Here is a 17,505-nt window from a genome sequence, read left to right as displayed (position 1 = left end):
ACCCAAATCACTCCGAACAACAAATCCAGACAGATTACTGAACTGATTCGGATTTCCCACTCCTTATCCAACCCATTTTTCCATACTTATTTGTGTTATCATACATACACATAGGAAACGACTCAATGAGAGCCAGGTGTGTTTCTTTCATGCCAAAGATAGGGCCTCTGAAAAATTTTTATGCTTCAATCAAAATTTCATTTACAAAATAAAACTCAGTTAGTTTGGCACTAAGTTTTAAAATTGGATATTAGGCCATATGTTTTTATATGTATTTCAGTATTTCCCAACGAAAAAAATCACTTTTACATAGTTTGAAGAGCTGTAAGCAAAAGTTTTGTTGAAGCCTTACTCATATTTGAGTGTTGTTTTTTGGCTTGGTTTTGTAGGTTACTCGTGGATCGACCTGTATAAATTAGAATATGTGTTTTATTGCATAGACTATAACATATAAGAATTAGGTATCCATGGGATTAGAATTGATCTATACACTGGAATTAGATATATGAGAAGTATCAAGCACGTCCTTGAAAATTGATTTCACTGCAGATGAAGTCATTACCTACGTCATATTATTTTGGGTCATCATTGAAGAATGTTTATTTATATGGGAAGAGTGAGATATCTATAGAGTGAGATAATATTCCAATTCGTCCTGACTCATCTAAAAATTTCATGTATTTTAAGTAACTGTCAGTGAACTCGAAATCGATATCGATTTTTACCGGAAATTGATGCTCATTTATCTGTGTGAATACATGTTTCCTTTCTGCTGGGGTTTTTACCTATGTATCATTCAATACCAAAAGATTTGATTTGTTATTCCTTATCACTAGATAAGGAAAGGCATGATATTGTGAATGATGAATATATACATAGGATTTTACTGAATCATTGGAAGTAACAGATACACAGATTTCAACGGATAATATTTTTTATATCACAGTTTAGGTGATCAGTTTTATCGAAGAAGTAGTGGATCATAGTGAATAAATGTCTAGTAGTTCAAGAAAAGATTTTAAATACAGACTTCACCAAGAGAAAGAAGAGCACCCTGTATTATACACTGTAATGAAATGGGTACTGATAATACTTGCTGTACTGTAAGTAAACTATATAAAAAGACACAGTTTGAATTGTCCTAATGATGATAATCGTAAAATAATTAATTTCCAAGGTTTACACCGAAGATTATTATCATATACATATTGATTTTTCATTTCTCAGATATCTTATGTCAAAAAAAAGAGGTCAGCATCGAATATTCTATTTTATTTGTTTTTCCCACTACGGAAGAATATCAAGTGATTTATGAATCTTGTTTGTTTGCCCAAAACTCATATACACATATGTGGTCCAACGAAAATTTTTCTGGCTTTAAAATAAAAATGTAGAAAATCGTCCAGACCCGTCAATTTCTGATTCGAGGGGGAACAACTTTTCCACCCTTTACATCCCCTTAACTGCAACCTCCTAACGGGAGTGAGTACCCTTGATTTTGAACAGGGTTGTCGTTAAATCGAGATGTAAAGTTTTCGTTGGATCACCCTATATGTATAAGATTAAATTACCGATTTCTCCATCAATTAAATTTTGATATAAATATAGGATTTTATGTTTCCGTTATAATTTTTTTGGAATTTAATCAAGTTTGTTAGTCAGGTTTCATAGTTCACATATAATTCAATATAAACAGTAATGACAAGCAAATCATATAAGTGAACACAGGAAAAACTGATAGTGTGATTCCTGTTGTAGTTGAATAATTCAATAGATAATCAGTAATCTGATTGAAATTTTTTTAAAACTAAAATAATAAAACCATGAAGTATGCGGGGAAGAATGCAAGACCTTACTAAATCGACAAACAAAAATATAAAGAATAAAGCGAAGAAGAATTTGATTTAAAATATAGACACTTTATTTCATATTAAATATTAAATTCCATTTAAGGATATGATTTTCTGTTGATAAATAAAAATGCGCAGGAGAGTGGCACCTCTATATATACTTATCTATCTGCCGATAGTTTGATCCGATTGAACTACCTCCTTGCGGACTGCTCCAACTAAACTCGTGTTAGAAAGTGAGTACTGTGGCCGATACCCAATCGTACCTGAAGTGTAGTAGATGTTTGATTGTAGATACACATTTTGAAAAGGTCATCATTCATTCATACGCTGAATAGGGCTTTGCTTGAATGAAATTGTGAGATATATGTTCTTCATATCAAACGGTTAAATTGATTCATTTTTTCCTATATCTTTGGAATTGATAGTGTTGTATAATTCTGAGTTGTCTAGACGTTTTATAGTTCGTTTTTCACCGTATCTTATACGCCAGTAATTTTGGCGCCTGAAGCAAATAATTTTTAGGCGTCCTTGCTGAAGAGGCATCAATAACATCATGCGAAGCTCCTGCCATTTTTTATTTCTCTAGCGTTTGTGCTAATCGTTTATTCCTAAAGTCGTTTCCACTGCGTTTCTTTCTTTTTTCTTGACATTTTTAACTATAATGAATTCATAATAATAAAACTTCACGTGCCTTCTACTGAAGGAAAGGCAAATCGAATAAAACGAAATGTGTGTCTATGTGTCTATTCACCTTATTTTTTTGTCGCTGTAGGCATCTTAATTTATTCCTGTATATCATTCTTCGACGCCGATTAATAATGCGTAGGTTCTATATCCGATTTTCATATGTACATGACACTGCGTACGATCGAAGAATGATTACCTATCACACCACAAGATCAAGATACAATAAAGGTCGGTAGGGCATGCGAAGTTTCAATATTACTTCGAAAACTAATTGAGATTACAAACCTGTGTTCCTCTGAAAACATTTTCTTTCTGGAATTTAACAGTACCTACCTGGTTTCGAATACAAAATCGTAGGAATTTTCTATATGTTGAATGTGTAAATACCGACTTCCAAATAACTCGAAAGTAAAGGTAGGGTTCTTTTTCGTTTCTGTGAAATACATAATAATTTTATTTTTATACCTCTTTCAATTTCAATGGGGGTAATAGGGAATTCTGTTCATATTGGTTGGGCTGCCATGTGTTTTATTGAACAGGCGGATTAGTAAAAGTGGTTTGGGTATTTTTATTGCAGGGAATTTTGACAAAATCAGCGGAGCGAAACAACCTTATGTTATTTTCGAGAATCAAGGATGAAATATGAAAAGGCGGCCAGCAAAGTGGGCAGAATTGCCGCCCCTCAAATAAAGGCGCCTGAAACAGGCGCTTCATTGTGCCTTCTTAAAACTTGTAATAAATTCTTCATAGGTTTTCTGATCGTACATTGTAACTAGACTCTGGATTTTACCGATTTAGTTATTCTGAGCTTCATCATCATTGAAATGCTGTCTAGTCACTTTCTCGCACAGTGTTGGAAAAACCCCTGATATTTTTTTGATTCCGCACGTATATGCGCGCGGGAAAGAAATAACATAATATATTTTTTTTCAAATAATAGAAAAATATGTTTCTTGCATAGGTATGTTATTTATTTCTTATTTTCATGGTTGTACAAAAATAGTTTGTTCAAATTATTACACCAAATTTCTGGGCTACATAAAAATTATCTTGCCTATGCCGCAAGCTATAAAATTGCTCTCGGTTGCTAGTATAAAAACTACTCAATATTGATGAAATTATAAAAAAAATTATTCAGATAATTTTTTTTCAGGTTAGTGATATTTTTGATACTATTCATCCTAGTTTTTATTGTTTTTCCAATAACTTTTATGATCTCCTTGACGTTGGAACGATTTTTCCTGTTTATAAATAGTAAGTTTTCTTCTATCTATATTTTATTGATAATTTTGTCGATCCTTTTCTTTAGTGTAGACATTCAATTTTATTTTCATTGAAAGATTTATTTGCTATTTAGATTCAAGAGATTGTACATAATTAATATAATTAACGATGAGGCCTATGTCTACAACTGAAAGTGACTTTTTAGGTTTTCTGTCACCTTCTTTAAGAAGAGGCTAACTAGTTCAAAGTTCAAACAATATAGAGTCCTTATGAAGACTTTGAAATAAAGTTGAAACTCAATTAAGAATTTATAATAGGTACTCTAATTTTATACGTTTAAAACTTAATTGATGCTTTCAAAAATTATCATTGTTAATTCTCTGATAATGGTATAACAATTTTTTTCAGTCAATGTCCCCAAAAATCCACAGTTTGATAAGCCCCATGAGTATGGATTCCACGGAGTGAAGAACTTTTATGTAACCAGCAAAGTCGATGTAAATAGTAGTGATATTCTTTCTATTGGAGCTTGGTGGATACCAAATGAAAAATATATCAATTCAACAGAAAGTATGGATGATATCTTGAAGAAAGATGAATTTCCTGTGTTACTATATAATCATGGTGTGATGGCCACAAGAATTTTGAAATTTCAGTATATTTATGACACGCTCAGGAAATATTTTCATGTGGTCTCAATTGATTACAGAGGTGTGTACTTTTTTCAGACAAATCCAATCGAACAATTTTGATGGTTGCAAAGTATCTGCCAGAAGTCAACACATTTATTTTGTGTCATAGTATTAGAGCTAGCAGTTCTTTCGACTAATCCATTTTTCACATTTCATTTAGTACTTCCGATAAATGGAAAAAAGGAGTAGAATAGTAGAATTCTTCTTATTTATGGCAACACATAACCAGTCTATAACTTTTCCATTCTGCATCTCTCTCTTCTATGCACATGTGAATAGCAGTAAAATTACCGATATTGTATAGAAAGCCCTCTTACCCACCCAGACACTTTTCAACTAAAGCTATGACATCACAACCACCACTTATTGAAAAACACTCAAGTTGATTAATTTTGCTTCGAACTGAATATTCATATAAACAATTTTAACTTTTTAACTTTAAATAAATTTTTTAAATGAATAACATATAATTGGCTAACAATAAGATGCCTGCTATTTCGTTTGTTCGTCATCTTGGGTAGAGTTATGCGGTACTGATGATCCCTGTTAAGTTTTGATCAAGGTTCGTAGAACTCAGCGCCGCCATTGTTCAAAGATTCACCCCTGAAGTTGGTTATAGATAATTCCGCGCACTTTATTTGTGTGCTACGCGCAGTCGTCCTTTAATGACGACTGGCTATAATGATAATTTAACTATGGCCGTTTTATCTGTAGCACTTCTATGTTCTTAACCCTTTTCGATGGTTCGACAAAAGGGTCGAGGTGGGGTAAGAAATCTAACCGTCACTTCAATCACTTCGAGTTCAAGTCAGTTCAGTAATATTCTACACACAGTCTAGTAAGTACAAGTCAAGTACAGTTTAGTATAGTTCGTCGTTGCTCTCGCCCCTTGAGACACAGTGTTCAGCTTGCACATTTCAAGTTAGTTAAATATTGGCCTAGTCGCCACGTGGTTAAAAAAGATCCTTCAGTCGGTCAAAATCTTCATTAGACCCTAGTCGGTAAATTGTAATTGGATAAGTGCGTGGAACTGATTCATAGTTTTCGATAACTAGTTAAGCGAATCTTGTAAAGTGTACCTTGTGTAATTGTATATATAAACCTACTTCAATAAATAGTGTGGAAAATTTCATGGTCCTTCGAACTTCAACAACCCAGCACCTTACAGTCCAATTTATGTATGGATGTTCTCATCTAATAGCTACATAATTTGGTCCTTCGAGCCGGAAATAAATTTGATCCTTGGAGCCGTATATAAATTGGAGATATCCCTGAAGAAATTATCAACTTCCACAATTGAAGTATCACCCACGTGCCTGAAGCAGACATAGAGGTTAACTTAATCAACGCATGCGCAAAGTGTGGTGAATTCTTTCGCAACAAGAGGTCGCTGTCTACGACGTATCGTTCCTGTCAAAAATCCATTTTGGTTCCAGTGCAAGCAGTTTTGGAGAGTGATAAGTTAATTTTAGAATTTTCATTCATTTTATATATAATTCTTATTTATTTTATATATTTCCTTAATTATTTCTTTTGTTCAAAATGTCTAATATCGATAATCTGATTAAACAAAGAACCATACTCAAGAGTAAACTAACTAGAATGGCCAATTGGTTCGGCCAAGATAATAATAAAGATAGAGAAGAATGTAGTGCTCGTAAATGTCAGTTAGAGCAAATCTTCAAAGACTATGAACATGTTCAAACTCAGTTGGAGTTAATTGACTCTGCCTCATATGAAGAGGACAGAGATATTGTAGAAAATAAGTATTTTAAAGTTATATCTATGGCAACGAGAACTATGAATCAGTTCAAAAACTCGCCAAGTGAAAAACCTAATAAGCCCACTACTCATTCTAGCATAAAGTTACCGGAAATTTCGATTCCTAACTTCTCGGGTGATATTAAACAATGGCCGAGTTTCTTCGAACTATTCAACGCCCTCATTACAGACAACGAAAATTTGTCTGACATCCAACGGTTGATGTACTTAAAATCAGCATTATCAAAAGAACCGTTACAACTTATTGAAAACTTGGAAGTTGTAGGTTTGAATTTCAACATAGCCATTAACACTTTGAAAGACAGATATGATAATCCATATCTTATTGTCAACTCTTATATTCGTAAACTATTGAATGTTCCCTCCTTGACGAAAAGTAATGAACACGCGTTAAGAGATTTTATTACGCAAATCAAGACAAATATCGCTGCCTTGAAAACTTATAATTTATCGGAGAAATTAACGGATTTGATTCTCATACAAATTTTCACCCAGAAATTGGATTTCACTCTGAAAAAAGAATTCGAAGAACAAAAGAATACTTCAGAATTTCCAACGCTCCCAGAATTTATTGGTTTCTTAGAAAAGAAATATAAGGTACTCGAAAATTTAGGTTCAACCGAACAAACAGGTCATTCGAAATTCAAAACTTCCCTTAAATATGCCCATACTAATTCTCATCATGCTAACACGTCGAACAGAACGAACAAAAATAAATTTTTCAAATGTCTCATGTGTAATACGGATGAACATAAGATATATTCGTGTAGGAAATTCATGAATTTGTCTCCTAACGATCGTCTCAGTCTAGTGAAAGAAAAAAATGCTTGTCTGAATTGTCTTATGTTGGGTCATAGTGTACAATCGTGTTCTAGTCAACACACATGTTTCAATTGCCATAAAAGGCATCATAGTTTGCTCCATTTCAATAGTACTTCAACTCGCCATTATTCTAATGAAGTTCCTAGTCAAAGATCCAACAAAGAAGTATCCAGATCAATTAATCTGTCACAAATTCAGAATGGACCACAAGCAGTTTCTCATTTGTCTACCTGTGCTCAACCAACCATTACAACTCGTAATGAAAATATTAGTCCAGGTAGAAACGTGTCTAGTCTTTCATCTCTATCTTCTAATAATCAAGTCCTTCTAGCTACTGCCTGTGTAAAATTGTATGATTCATACAACAAGCAAGTTATTGTTCGTTGTTTGACTGACTCCGCAAGTCAAACATCTTTCATAACTGAAGATCTGGTCAACAGACTTCATCTCGAGCCTTATAACCAAACAATTCAAATTTCTGGCATCTCACAAAGTTGTTCTATGTCAAATAGAATGATTGATCTAACAATTCATTCGTTAGTATACCCTCATCGAAAGTTTAAGGTTTCCTGTGCTATTCTTAAAAATATAACGTGCCAACAACCACAGTCATATATCAACTCGCGTTCTATCCCCATTCCTTATGGCATTCAATTAGCGGATATCAAATTCAATATCCCTTCCAATATTGATATTCTCTTAGGTGCAGATATATATTTTGAAATTATTATGGATGGCATTATCAAATTAGGTTCAGGACTACCTGTTCTTCAAAATTCCCACTTAGGTTATCTAATTGCAGGAAAAGTCCCACAGTTAGCTCACAGGTCTCGCGCTACTCACTTAGCATTGGCACAATCTTTCCAAAATACAATTGAATCTTCAAAAACAATTGTAAATCAAGAAGATACACTAAATAACATTCTGACTAAGTTTTGGGAAATTGAGGAGATACCTAATCAATCCGAACCCATTTTATCTTCAGCAGAAGAGAAAGCTGAACGTATATTCGAAAAAACAACCATTCGGTTACCATCGGGTAGGTTTCAAGTTGACCTACCATTCAAAACTCCAAACGAACCATTTAAATTAGGTGATTCGTATTCGCAAGCGAAGAAAAGATTCTTGAATTTCGAAAGAAGACTACAAAATGATCAGCAACTGAAACATCAGTATTCGGGATTTATGAAAAATTATATATCCCTAGGGCATGCAAAATATTTTTTCCCTCATCATTGTATAATGCGTGAGCAAATCCTCTCAACTCAATTTCGAGTAGTTTTCGACGGTTCAATGAAATCTTCATCTGTCTTTTCTATCAAAGGTTATATAGTACGACCCTACTTGTTCGATTTATTTCGGGTTCGTACGTTACCTTTGAAAATTCTTACTATACCCAAGCACGAACTAATAAGTGCACTACTTCTGTCTACCCTTGTTTCGAAAATATCAACTTTACTGCCAATTCCCTTACGACATATAAATTCTATAAATCTATGGTCTGATTCGGAAATAGTATTAGCATGGATTCGATCACATCCATCACGTTGGTCTGTATTTGTGTCAAATCGAATTGTGCAAATTCAGGACAATTTCAAAGATGCTACTTGGCGACATATTCGATCGCACCTGAATCCTGCAAATATATTTTCGAGAGAGTCATTGCCATCACAATTACTTGTCTCAGATTTATGGTGGCAGGGTCCCGATTTTCTTCTTCAATCAAATCTAGATCTAACCCCCCCGCTTAGATGACTTCTAGCCCGTGTAACTGAAGTGGTACCCGGGAAACATTCACGCGTTCGCATTGTTCGTGTTAAAACTGAAGGAGGAACATTCACTTGAACAATCACTAAGATATGTCCACTTCCATTCTGCACGGAAAACATTGACAATCAAGTATTATTATCAATATGACTCTTTCTTTCTTTACTTCTTTTATTTTTTCATTTATTTTTTGTTTATTTTATTTGTTCCAAGAAATTATTTTCTTTATCATCACATCAATTTTTTTTTCTATTCATTTTCACTTTTATCCTTAACCTGGACGGTTCAGCCCGGGGAGTATGTTAAGTTTTGATCAAGGTTCGTAGAACTCAGCGCCGCCATTGTTCAAAGATTCACCCCTGAAGTTGGTTATAGATAATTCCGCGCACTTTATTTGTGTGCTACGCGCAGTCGTCCTTTAATGACGACTGGCTATAATGATAATTTAACTATGGCCGTTTTATCTGTAGCACTTCTATGTTCTTAACCCTTTTCGATGGTTCGACAAAAGGGTCGAGGTGGGGTAAGAAATCTAACCGTCACTTCAATCACTTCGAGTTCAAGTCAGTTCAGTAATATTCTACACACAGTCTAGTAAGTACAAGTCAAGTACAGTTTAGTATAGTTCGTCGTTGCTCTCGCCCCTTGAGACACAGTGTTCAGCTTGCACATTTCAAGTTAGTTAAATATTGGCCTAGTCGCCACGTGGTTAAAAAAGATCCTTCAGTCGGTCAAAATCTTCATTAGACCCTAGTCGGTAAATTGTAATTGGATAAGTGCGTGGAACTGATTCATAGTTTTCGATAACTAGTTAAGCGAATCTTGTAAAGTGTACCTTGTGTAATTGTATATATAAACCTACTTCAATAAATAGTGTGGAAAATTTCATGGTCCTTCGAACTTCAACAACCCAGCACCTTACAGTCCAATTTATGTATGGATGTTCTCATCTAATAGCTACAATCCCTAATAAGGTATATCGTTACTTTCCCTTGATGACGTACATTCTCCTTGTTTACTTTCGATTATGATCCCTATGAAATGACGTGGAAATATTCTGTTTGAGAATAGTTATGTTGATGGCATTTTTGTTGATACATTAACCAGATAGTTAATTAATATCGTATGTTATTACACACTTGGAAATCGTACTTCTTTTTCTTTTTGTATTTTTCATCATTAATTTTAACTTTATTTGGTCAAGTCCAATACTACCAACAGAAATAGGGTACTGAGTAAATTTTCCCCTATCAATATCATTATAAGATGTTGGAACGTTACAAATGTTGTAATTCTTTTTCTACGCAGATTATGGCGATTCCACGTCACATGATCTTTCAGAAGAAGGTGTAGTTCTTGATGTTATTCACACATATAATTTGATGAAGTCAAAAACGAAAGCAGACATGTATGTATGGGGTCATTCTTTGGGAGGAGGTATATCTGCACATGCAGTTAAATGGTTGAAAGACAACCAAGGAGAAATACCAACTGGCCTTGTCATCGAATCATCATTCAATAATTTGCACGACGAAGTATATGAATTTTTCCTGACAAAGGTAACCGATATCGAATAGCTTATTAACAATAATTGTTCGATAGTGAATTTTCAGTATTTCAAATGGCTGCCTTGGTTCGAATGGAGTATTGTGCATCCTATTCATGATCATGGATTCATCTTCAATACTACAAAGAATTCCGAGGATATTGACTGTCCAATAATGATTATGCATGCGAAAGATGACCCTGTTATACCATTTTTCCTTGGCCAAAGAGTGAGTTATCTTTAGCCAGAAATATTTAAAAAATAAACATCTCAAAACTATGATTTTTTAGAATTTCAACGTAACTAGCAGTAATAGAAAATCGTACCAAGGTCCAGTATTATTTCATTCTTTCGCTGCAGAAAAAAATTATGGCCATGTGGGTTGTACTCAAGATCCTGAAGTCCCAAAGTATATTGAGTAAGTGCAATTATTTGTTTTATATTTGAATAATAATTAACCTGCGATATTAAGACTGAGATAAACTTATTCTTCAGCAATAGCAATTGCTGAAAATGAAAAATTTTAAAAGAACTCAAAGCCTATTGAAGTGATCATTTTGTTTATGATTATAAAAGTAAGAATGTAATGAATTTGGAGAAAATTTAAATTGATGAAAAAATTTCTAATATAATAAAAATATTTTTGCGAATGTCGCCCTAGGCAACCGCCTAATCTGCCTACTCCCTATAGTGACGGCCTTGTCTCCTATAGAGATTTATCATCTCTCACTCGACGTGTATGTACTCTTAGCATTTTATGCCCGCCACTCACGAGGCGTTTTTTCGAGCGTTTGGAAGCAGGCGTTCAAATGGCTTGCGTCCAAATGGTAGCTTGTCTACACCGACTACCATCCCATGCGTCCATCGAAACCTGCCACTCAAGAGGTTGTTTTATTGAATACCCGGGTCGGATTTCAGATGATCACAGACAGCTGGCAATTTATCAGGTACCGTCGGAACTTCGTAGCATACCAATTTCTTGTGCAAAATGAAAGAATGTTTGATAGGTTTCATGGAAAAATATAGGCAGAAAACCTGTCGATGGAAAATAAAAAGTTCAGCATACCTACGTAAACAGGAATATCAAAAATTAAGCCTTTGGGGAACTAGTAGAATATTCCAAAGGAAAATTACAGAATGAAAGAGTAGATGTGAATTTCTATTTGCCTGATATCGTTTTCCATTGTTATTGGCATATCTTCCTCTTTACATTGAAATAAACATTCATTAATTGGAGATCTTTCTTCCCTGGAATGTCTCATTGGAAGGTAGTCTTCCTAGTCAATAATTTTTACCAATTTGAAAACCGTAATCGAAAAAAAAAATTTTACAACAACTATTACACGTAATGTGAGAAAATGAGGTTTGATAAGTTCGAACCAAATTACTCGAAATATATCTTTTATTACCAATTGTTCTTACTGGATTTTCTTAAAATGGTGTTAGGAAGGAAAATGAGAGATTCCAGGGATAATTTTAAGAATAAAAAGTCACATAAACATGAGCTCGCTAATAAACTGTTTTCGAGATACAGGGTGTTTCTTGTGTAGTCGTACTTTTTCGTGATGCTTTTATCAGTTTATCGAATCTTAATTAATCTTCCCTACAGAATGGGTAAATAAGTATAATTAATTTATTCATCACAGCTTTCTTACTAGATGTTTATAATAATGTGGATTTATTTCTCGAAATCGATAGCAGCTACGACAAAACTACAACAAACCAAAAAATTTGTTCTATTATTATTGTTGCTATATATTATACTGAATTGTAATTCATTTGTTTATTTTTCTTTTCTTCTTTCTCTATGATGTGACTTATCTCATACATTTTATAATGTCTTAAGAGATCAATAAATGTATCGACTTTTGCCTATACGCGTAGGATTTCTCCTCGCCGTCGGCTTCTCACTCCTCGCTAAGAGGAACATTCACTCAATCCCAGATATTTAAAATATCAGAAGGGTAGAGCTCGGTCGTGTCCGGTCCTTGTGGTCCCCCTGGTTGTCGTCGAACTTCTGGTCCTCTTACACGCGATCCTTGGACCTGTCCTTCGCTTCCTAGGAATTTTCTCACCGTCCTTGCAGTACCTAAAAGAACAGCTTTTTGCATTACATTACATATATACTCACTAAGCCCTAGTTGCTTGATATTTCTCTTGAGATTTTTGGGTACTATTCCTGTTGTTGAGATGATAATTGGAATAGTTCTCGTTGATATCATTCCCCACTGGCGCTTTATCTGAAATTCGAGGTCCCTATATTTTGAAATTTTTTCGACCTCTTTTTGACGCATGTTGTTGTTATTAGGTATTGCTACGTCGATGAGTATAGCTGCCTTTTGATGTTTATCAACTAGCAATATATCTGGCCTGTTGTGAGGGACTGTTTTATCAGTCAAAACTGTACGATCCCAGTACAGTTTATAGCGTTCGTTTTCCAGGATGGTCTCCGGTCGGTACTTGTAGTATGGTACTTTTTCAGATTGAATTAGTGTTAATTTAGTTGCCATTTCTTGGTGTAATATCTTCCCCACTGCATCGTGTCTCTCTTTATATTCATTTCCTGCAAACATCTGACATCCACCCGTGATATGTTGTATTGTCTCATTTGTTAGACACCCATATCGGCATCGATCGTCGGTAATAGTTTGATCCTTTATGATATGTCTGCAGTAATTTCTAGTTGAGATCACTTGATCTTGGATGGCTAAGAGAAAACCTTCTGTTTCTGGGTACATTGCACCTGATGTGAGCCAATAGTTCGACGCTTCAATGTCGACATGATCCTGGTTCACCTCGTTGAAATGTCTTCCATGCAGGGGCTTCTCTCTCCATCTATCCAGTTTTTCTTGGTTTGTCTGGTGGTTGTATGAAAATTGCTCCTTGTGAAGTTGTAAAGGTGTTGATTCGTCTGCTTCACACAGTATTTTGTAGAACTCTGATGTACTTGCTTGATCTCTGAAGTATTCCCGTAGGCTTTCTATCTGCCCACCAGCAAGTTCCATGATGTCCGTAAGACCCCTGCCTCCTTTATTTCTCGGCAGTGTAGTCCTCTCAATGCTGCTTTTCGGATGGTGCTTGTTTGCTTTTGTCATCAACGTTCTCATTTTACGTTGCAAGTTTTCGATGTCTGTTTTGCTCCATGGAACTATACCGAATGAGTATGTTAGAATTGAACATGCATATGTGTTGATGGCTCTCGTCATGTTCCTGCTGTTGAGGTTTGTTTTTAAGATTTTTTTGGTTCTCCTAATGAACTCAGTCGTTAAGTCTTGCTTCATTCTTTGGTGGTTGATTCGTCTATTCTGTTTCATTCCAAGATATTTATAAAGATCGTCCGACTTCATTGCTTCTATTTGCTGTCCATTTGCGAGAGTGATCGGTTCATCTTGTATTCTTCCTCTCACTACGCTGAGAGTACGACATTTGTCCAATCCGAATTCCATACCTACATCTTTCGAAAAATGTTCCACTAGTTTGACCATAATTTCTAGGTGGTTCTTATTGCCTGTTATCAGTTTCAAATCATCCATGTACAGCAAATGATTGAGGGTGGTAGTACTATTATTTCCTTTAATGTTGAAACCCTTTTCAGTAGCGTTTAGCTTTTTAGAGAGTGGGTTCAGCGCCAAGCAGAACCATAAAGGGCTCAAGGAGTCACCTTGGAAAATTCCCTTCTTAATTGGAATCAGTTTGGTTTTTATGTTTGCCGTGGGAAGCTCGATGTTCGTTTTCCAATTGTCCATTGCAAGCTTTAGAAAATTGGTTATAATTGGATCGATCTTGTATATCTCCAAAATTTTCTTCAGCCAGCCATGTGGAAGTGAGTCGAAAGCCTTCTTATAATCAAAATAAGTCATGAAAAGGTTTCTATGTTTCTTGAAGGCTTGATTGCATATGATGGAATCTATTACCAGCTGTTCCTTCGATCCTTGTGCATTCTTGGAACATCCTTTCTGCTGTGTTGTTATTATTTTATTTTTCTCGCAATGTTTGTAGATACGAGATGCTAAACATGATGTGATGATTTTGTATATTGTTGGTAGGCATGTTATAGGTCTATATTTTGATGGATCCATAGTGTTTTGGAAATCCTTCGGTATAAGGTAAGTGATACCTGTTGTTAAAAATGTTGGCATTTCTGTTGGTTTATGTATTATGTTATTTATGTATTCGACTAGCCTGCCGTGCAGACACCAAAACTTCTTCAACCAGAAGTTGTGAATTCCATCTGGGCCTGGAGATTTCCAATTGTGAGTGTTCTTCAATATTTCCTGTAGTTCTTCAGACGTTATTACACTATGTGGCATACTTTCTATGGTCTCACAGGATTTCTCCTCTCTTCTTATCCAACGCGCTTTGGAGTTAAAAGGAGTTGGTGTTGACAGTTGATCGGTCCAAAAACTCTCCATATCTTCGGCGCTTGGAGGACTCACTAATTTAGTTGACGTTTGTTCATTAAGCATTCTATAAAAGTTCTTTTCGGAGTTTTCAAAAATCATATTTTCATGTTTTCGTTTATAGCTCTCATTGTATCTTCTCAGTCGTTCAGAGTATACACTTAATTTTTGTTTGAGTGTATCTAGAGTTTCTTGAGCACTTTCATTGTTGGCGTCGTAGTTTGCATGTCGCCTATGGCGATCCATAATTGCATCCACTATTTTCTGTAGTTTTCTCGACGGAGAACCTTTTTCAAATTGTGTTAACCTTCCTATATCTTGTCGGAGGCTATGTACTTTTGCTTCTAGCCTATTTTGCCAATGTGGTTTGTTATGCTGTTTTTTCTGTGCTGGTTGCTCACTTCTAGGTTTTGGCTTCACACCGAGCACTGCTGATATTGTAGAGGCTGCACAGTAGGTAATAAGATGCAATGACTCTAGGTTTTGGTCATTCGAAAAAAACGGTGGAATTATCTCTTTGTTCATTAAGTGCAGAATATGTGAGAGTTTTTTCGATGACTTCAGTCTAGGAAGAATTGGTCGATTAAGAGGATCAGTACCCTCGAATTCTATGAAATATCTATTCATTGTAACAGATAATTGCTCTGAAAGATCTCTTCGACTTTCTTCTCGGTTTTCCATAGTCGCAGTTTGTATATTCCGCCATTGCTCATCTCTTACTAGTTCCAAATCTCCGCTGTTTTGTTCCTCTGTATTAATTTGTGCATTGATGTTGTGTTGGTTTTCAGCACAATCGTAGTTTTCTTCAATTGTCACTTCGTTGTTAGTGAGGTTCCTATTCTGTAGCCTCAGTTGGACTTCATTTTTTATGGTGTTGAGTCTCCCATCGGGTACAAGTTTATTTCTCAATATGACCCGGTATTGGTCGGCTACTCTTTGTTCAGAAACTTGAAGTTCGGGATAGTTTCTGTGGAATTCTGCAAACAGCTTTTGCCGGTAGCCTATTTTATCCTCTTCCATATTAGTCACTTCATAGTATATGCGCATGATCGTTTCATTTATCGAACTTGTCCATTTCATGCGTCTTCTTGGTAGACCTGCTTGGGTGAGTGCTGGTTGGGGATCCTGCACAGCACCTTCAGCAGTCGGAGAAACTCGTGTTATTCTTCTCCTAGAATGTTGAGATTGTGGAGGCGTAGCATTTTGTTCGACAGACGCCCGTCTCCTTAGCACTCTGTCACCGACGTCCCGCATACTGTCATGTCCAGCGCCGGCTCCAGACACGCCCTGACGAACCTCAGGCAGCGGCTCTATATTTCGATTCCTTAAATTCACCATCATTCATGGGTTCCTCCGTGTCGTGGGGGAGACGGCCTTTGATCGCTTTTTACGATCCGCAGAGCTACGGTGGGAGAATTCTTGAGCTGCTTTCCACACGGCTTCGTCCGTTACCCTGGACAGGGACCCTTCGACAGGTTACAGCTTCCCGGGTCAGGGAGCTCCTGGAATCTGCGGTGGGCAGGAGTCGATTCAACTCTCCTGATAGGTGAATCGCTAGGGATTTCCTACCGCTACCCCTCAATAAATGTTATTATTATTATTATTATTATTAAATATAGTACTGGATCAGAATTTATAATTACATTTTTCTTAACTACCAGTGGTTCACAAAATATTGTTCTGAAGGAAAGAACAATTTGGAATATTCTACTAGTTCCCCATAGGCTTTATTTTTGATATTCCTGTTTGCGTATGCTGAACTTTTTATTTTCCATCGACAGGTTTTCTGCCTATATTTTTCGATGAAACCTGTCAAAAATTCTTTCATTTTGCACAAGAAATCGGTATGCTACGAAGTTCCGACGGTACCAGATAAATTGCCAGCTGTCTGTGATCATCTGAAATCCGACCCGGGTACTCAATAAACAACCTCTTGAGTGGCAGGTTTCGATGGACGCATGGGATGGTAGTCGGTGTAGACAAGTTACCATTTGGACGCAAGCCATTTGAACGCCTGCTTCCAAACGCTCGAAAAAACGCCTCGTGAGTGGCGGGCATTAGGTTCAGATCTGTCGGGTTTTCCTCCCGCTCGGTAACGAGAGACTCACACACTCCCCTTGTAAAAGGAGCTTAACGGTAACCATGAAAGCGCACCTCACAGGCGAATTTTCTTTCGGAAGTCTGCTTTCTTAAATTAGACTTCACTATGCCAAATCAACTCACGTCACAATATTTATGTTTCAGAGATTTCATGAACGTATGCCAGGAGTGGAAAAAGAACCAGACAGATGTCAATATAAATAAAATACATCGGAAAATATATTGAATCTATTTATTGTATCAATTCATAATGAATATAATACTATTTTTTTCAAATGTCCTTAGTTTAAATACTTGTCGTACATATGTTAAATATTTTTACAAGGAAATAATGTTTTCGAATTCATTTAATTGACATTTTCTAAAATATCTCTCTACAATTCATTGTTCAGGAAAGTCAAAGGCAAAGTTCAAACAAGTTATGCATCATTTTTGAAAATTGTTGTAGAACTGATTTTTTCTACATTTGATGTCAGATAAATGGACCACCACCTAAGTTCTACATTTTTTTGCTGGGTCTGTTATTGCCCTAATAAATTAGGACAAATAAAGAATGTATTAAAATTCCATTTATCTACGAGGCGTGTATGAAAGATCTCCATTCATTTTTTTCACATTAAATAACATTTATT

At 35.7% G+C, this 17,505-nt stretch overlaps 1 protein-coding gene across 1 annotated transcript; it reads left to right on the top strand.

Annotated features, from left to right (window-relative positions):
* The first annotated feature begins 544 nt into the window (after positions 1–544).
* Positions 545–17,146, top strand: LOC123672579 (lysophosphatidylserine lipase ABHD12-like). The gene is made up of 7 exons (XM_045606739.1): positions 545–1,103; positions 3,694–3,794; positions 4,173–4,475; positions 10,136–10,386; positions 10,441–10,602; positions 10,664–10,791; positions 17,018–17,146. Exons 1-7 carry the CDS (start codon positions 994–996, stop codon positions 17,097–17,099), a joined length of 1,137 nt encoding a protein of 378 aa, XP_045462695.1. The 5' UTR covers positions 545–993; the 3' UTR covers positions 17,100–17,146.
* Positions 17,147–17,505: the final 359 nt, after the last annotated feature.

This window comes from Harmonia axyridis, chromosome 2 (assembly GCF_914767665.1).
Source record: "Harmonia axyridis chromosome 2, icHarAxyr1.1, whole genome shotgun sequence".
NCBI classification, from domain to species: domain Eukaryota; kingdom Metazoa; phylum Arthropoda; class Insecta; order Coleoptera; family Coccinellidae; genus Harmonia; species Harmonia axyridis.
Note: the sequence above shows the minus strand (reverse complement) of the source record. Positions and strands in the feature narration are given on the sequence as shown.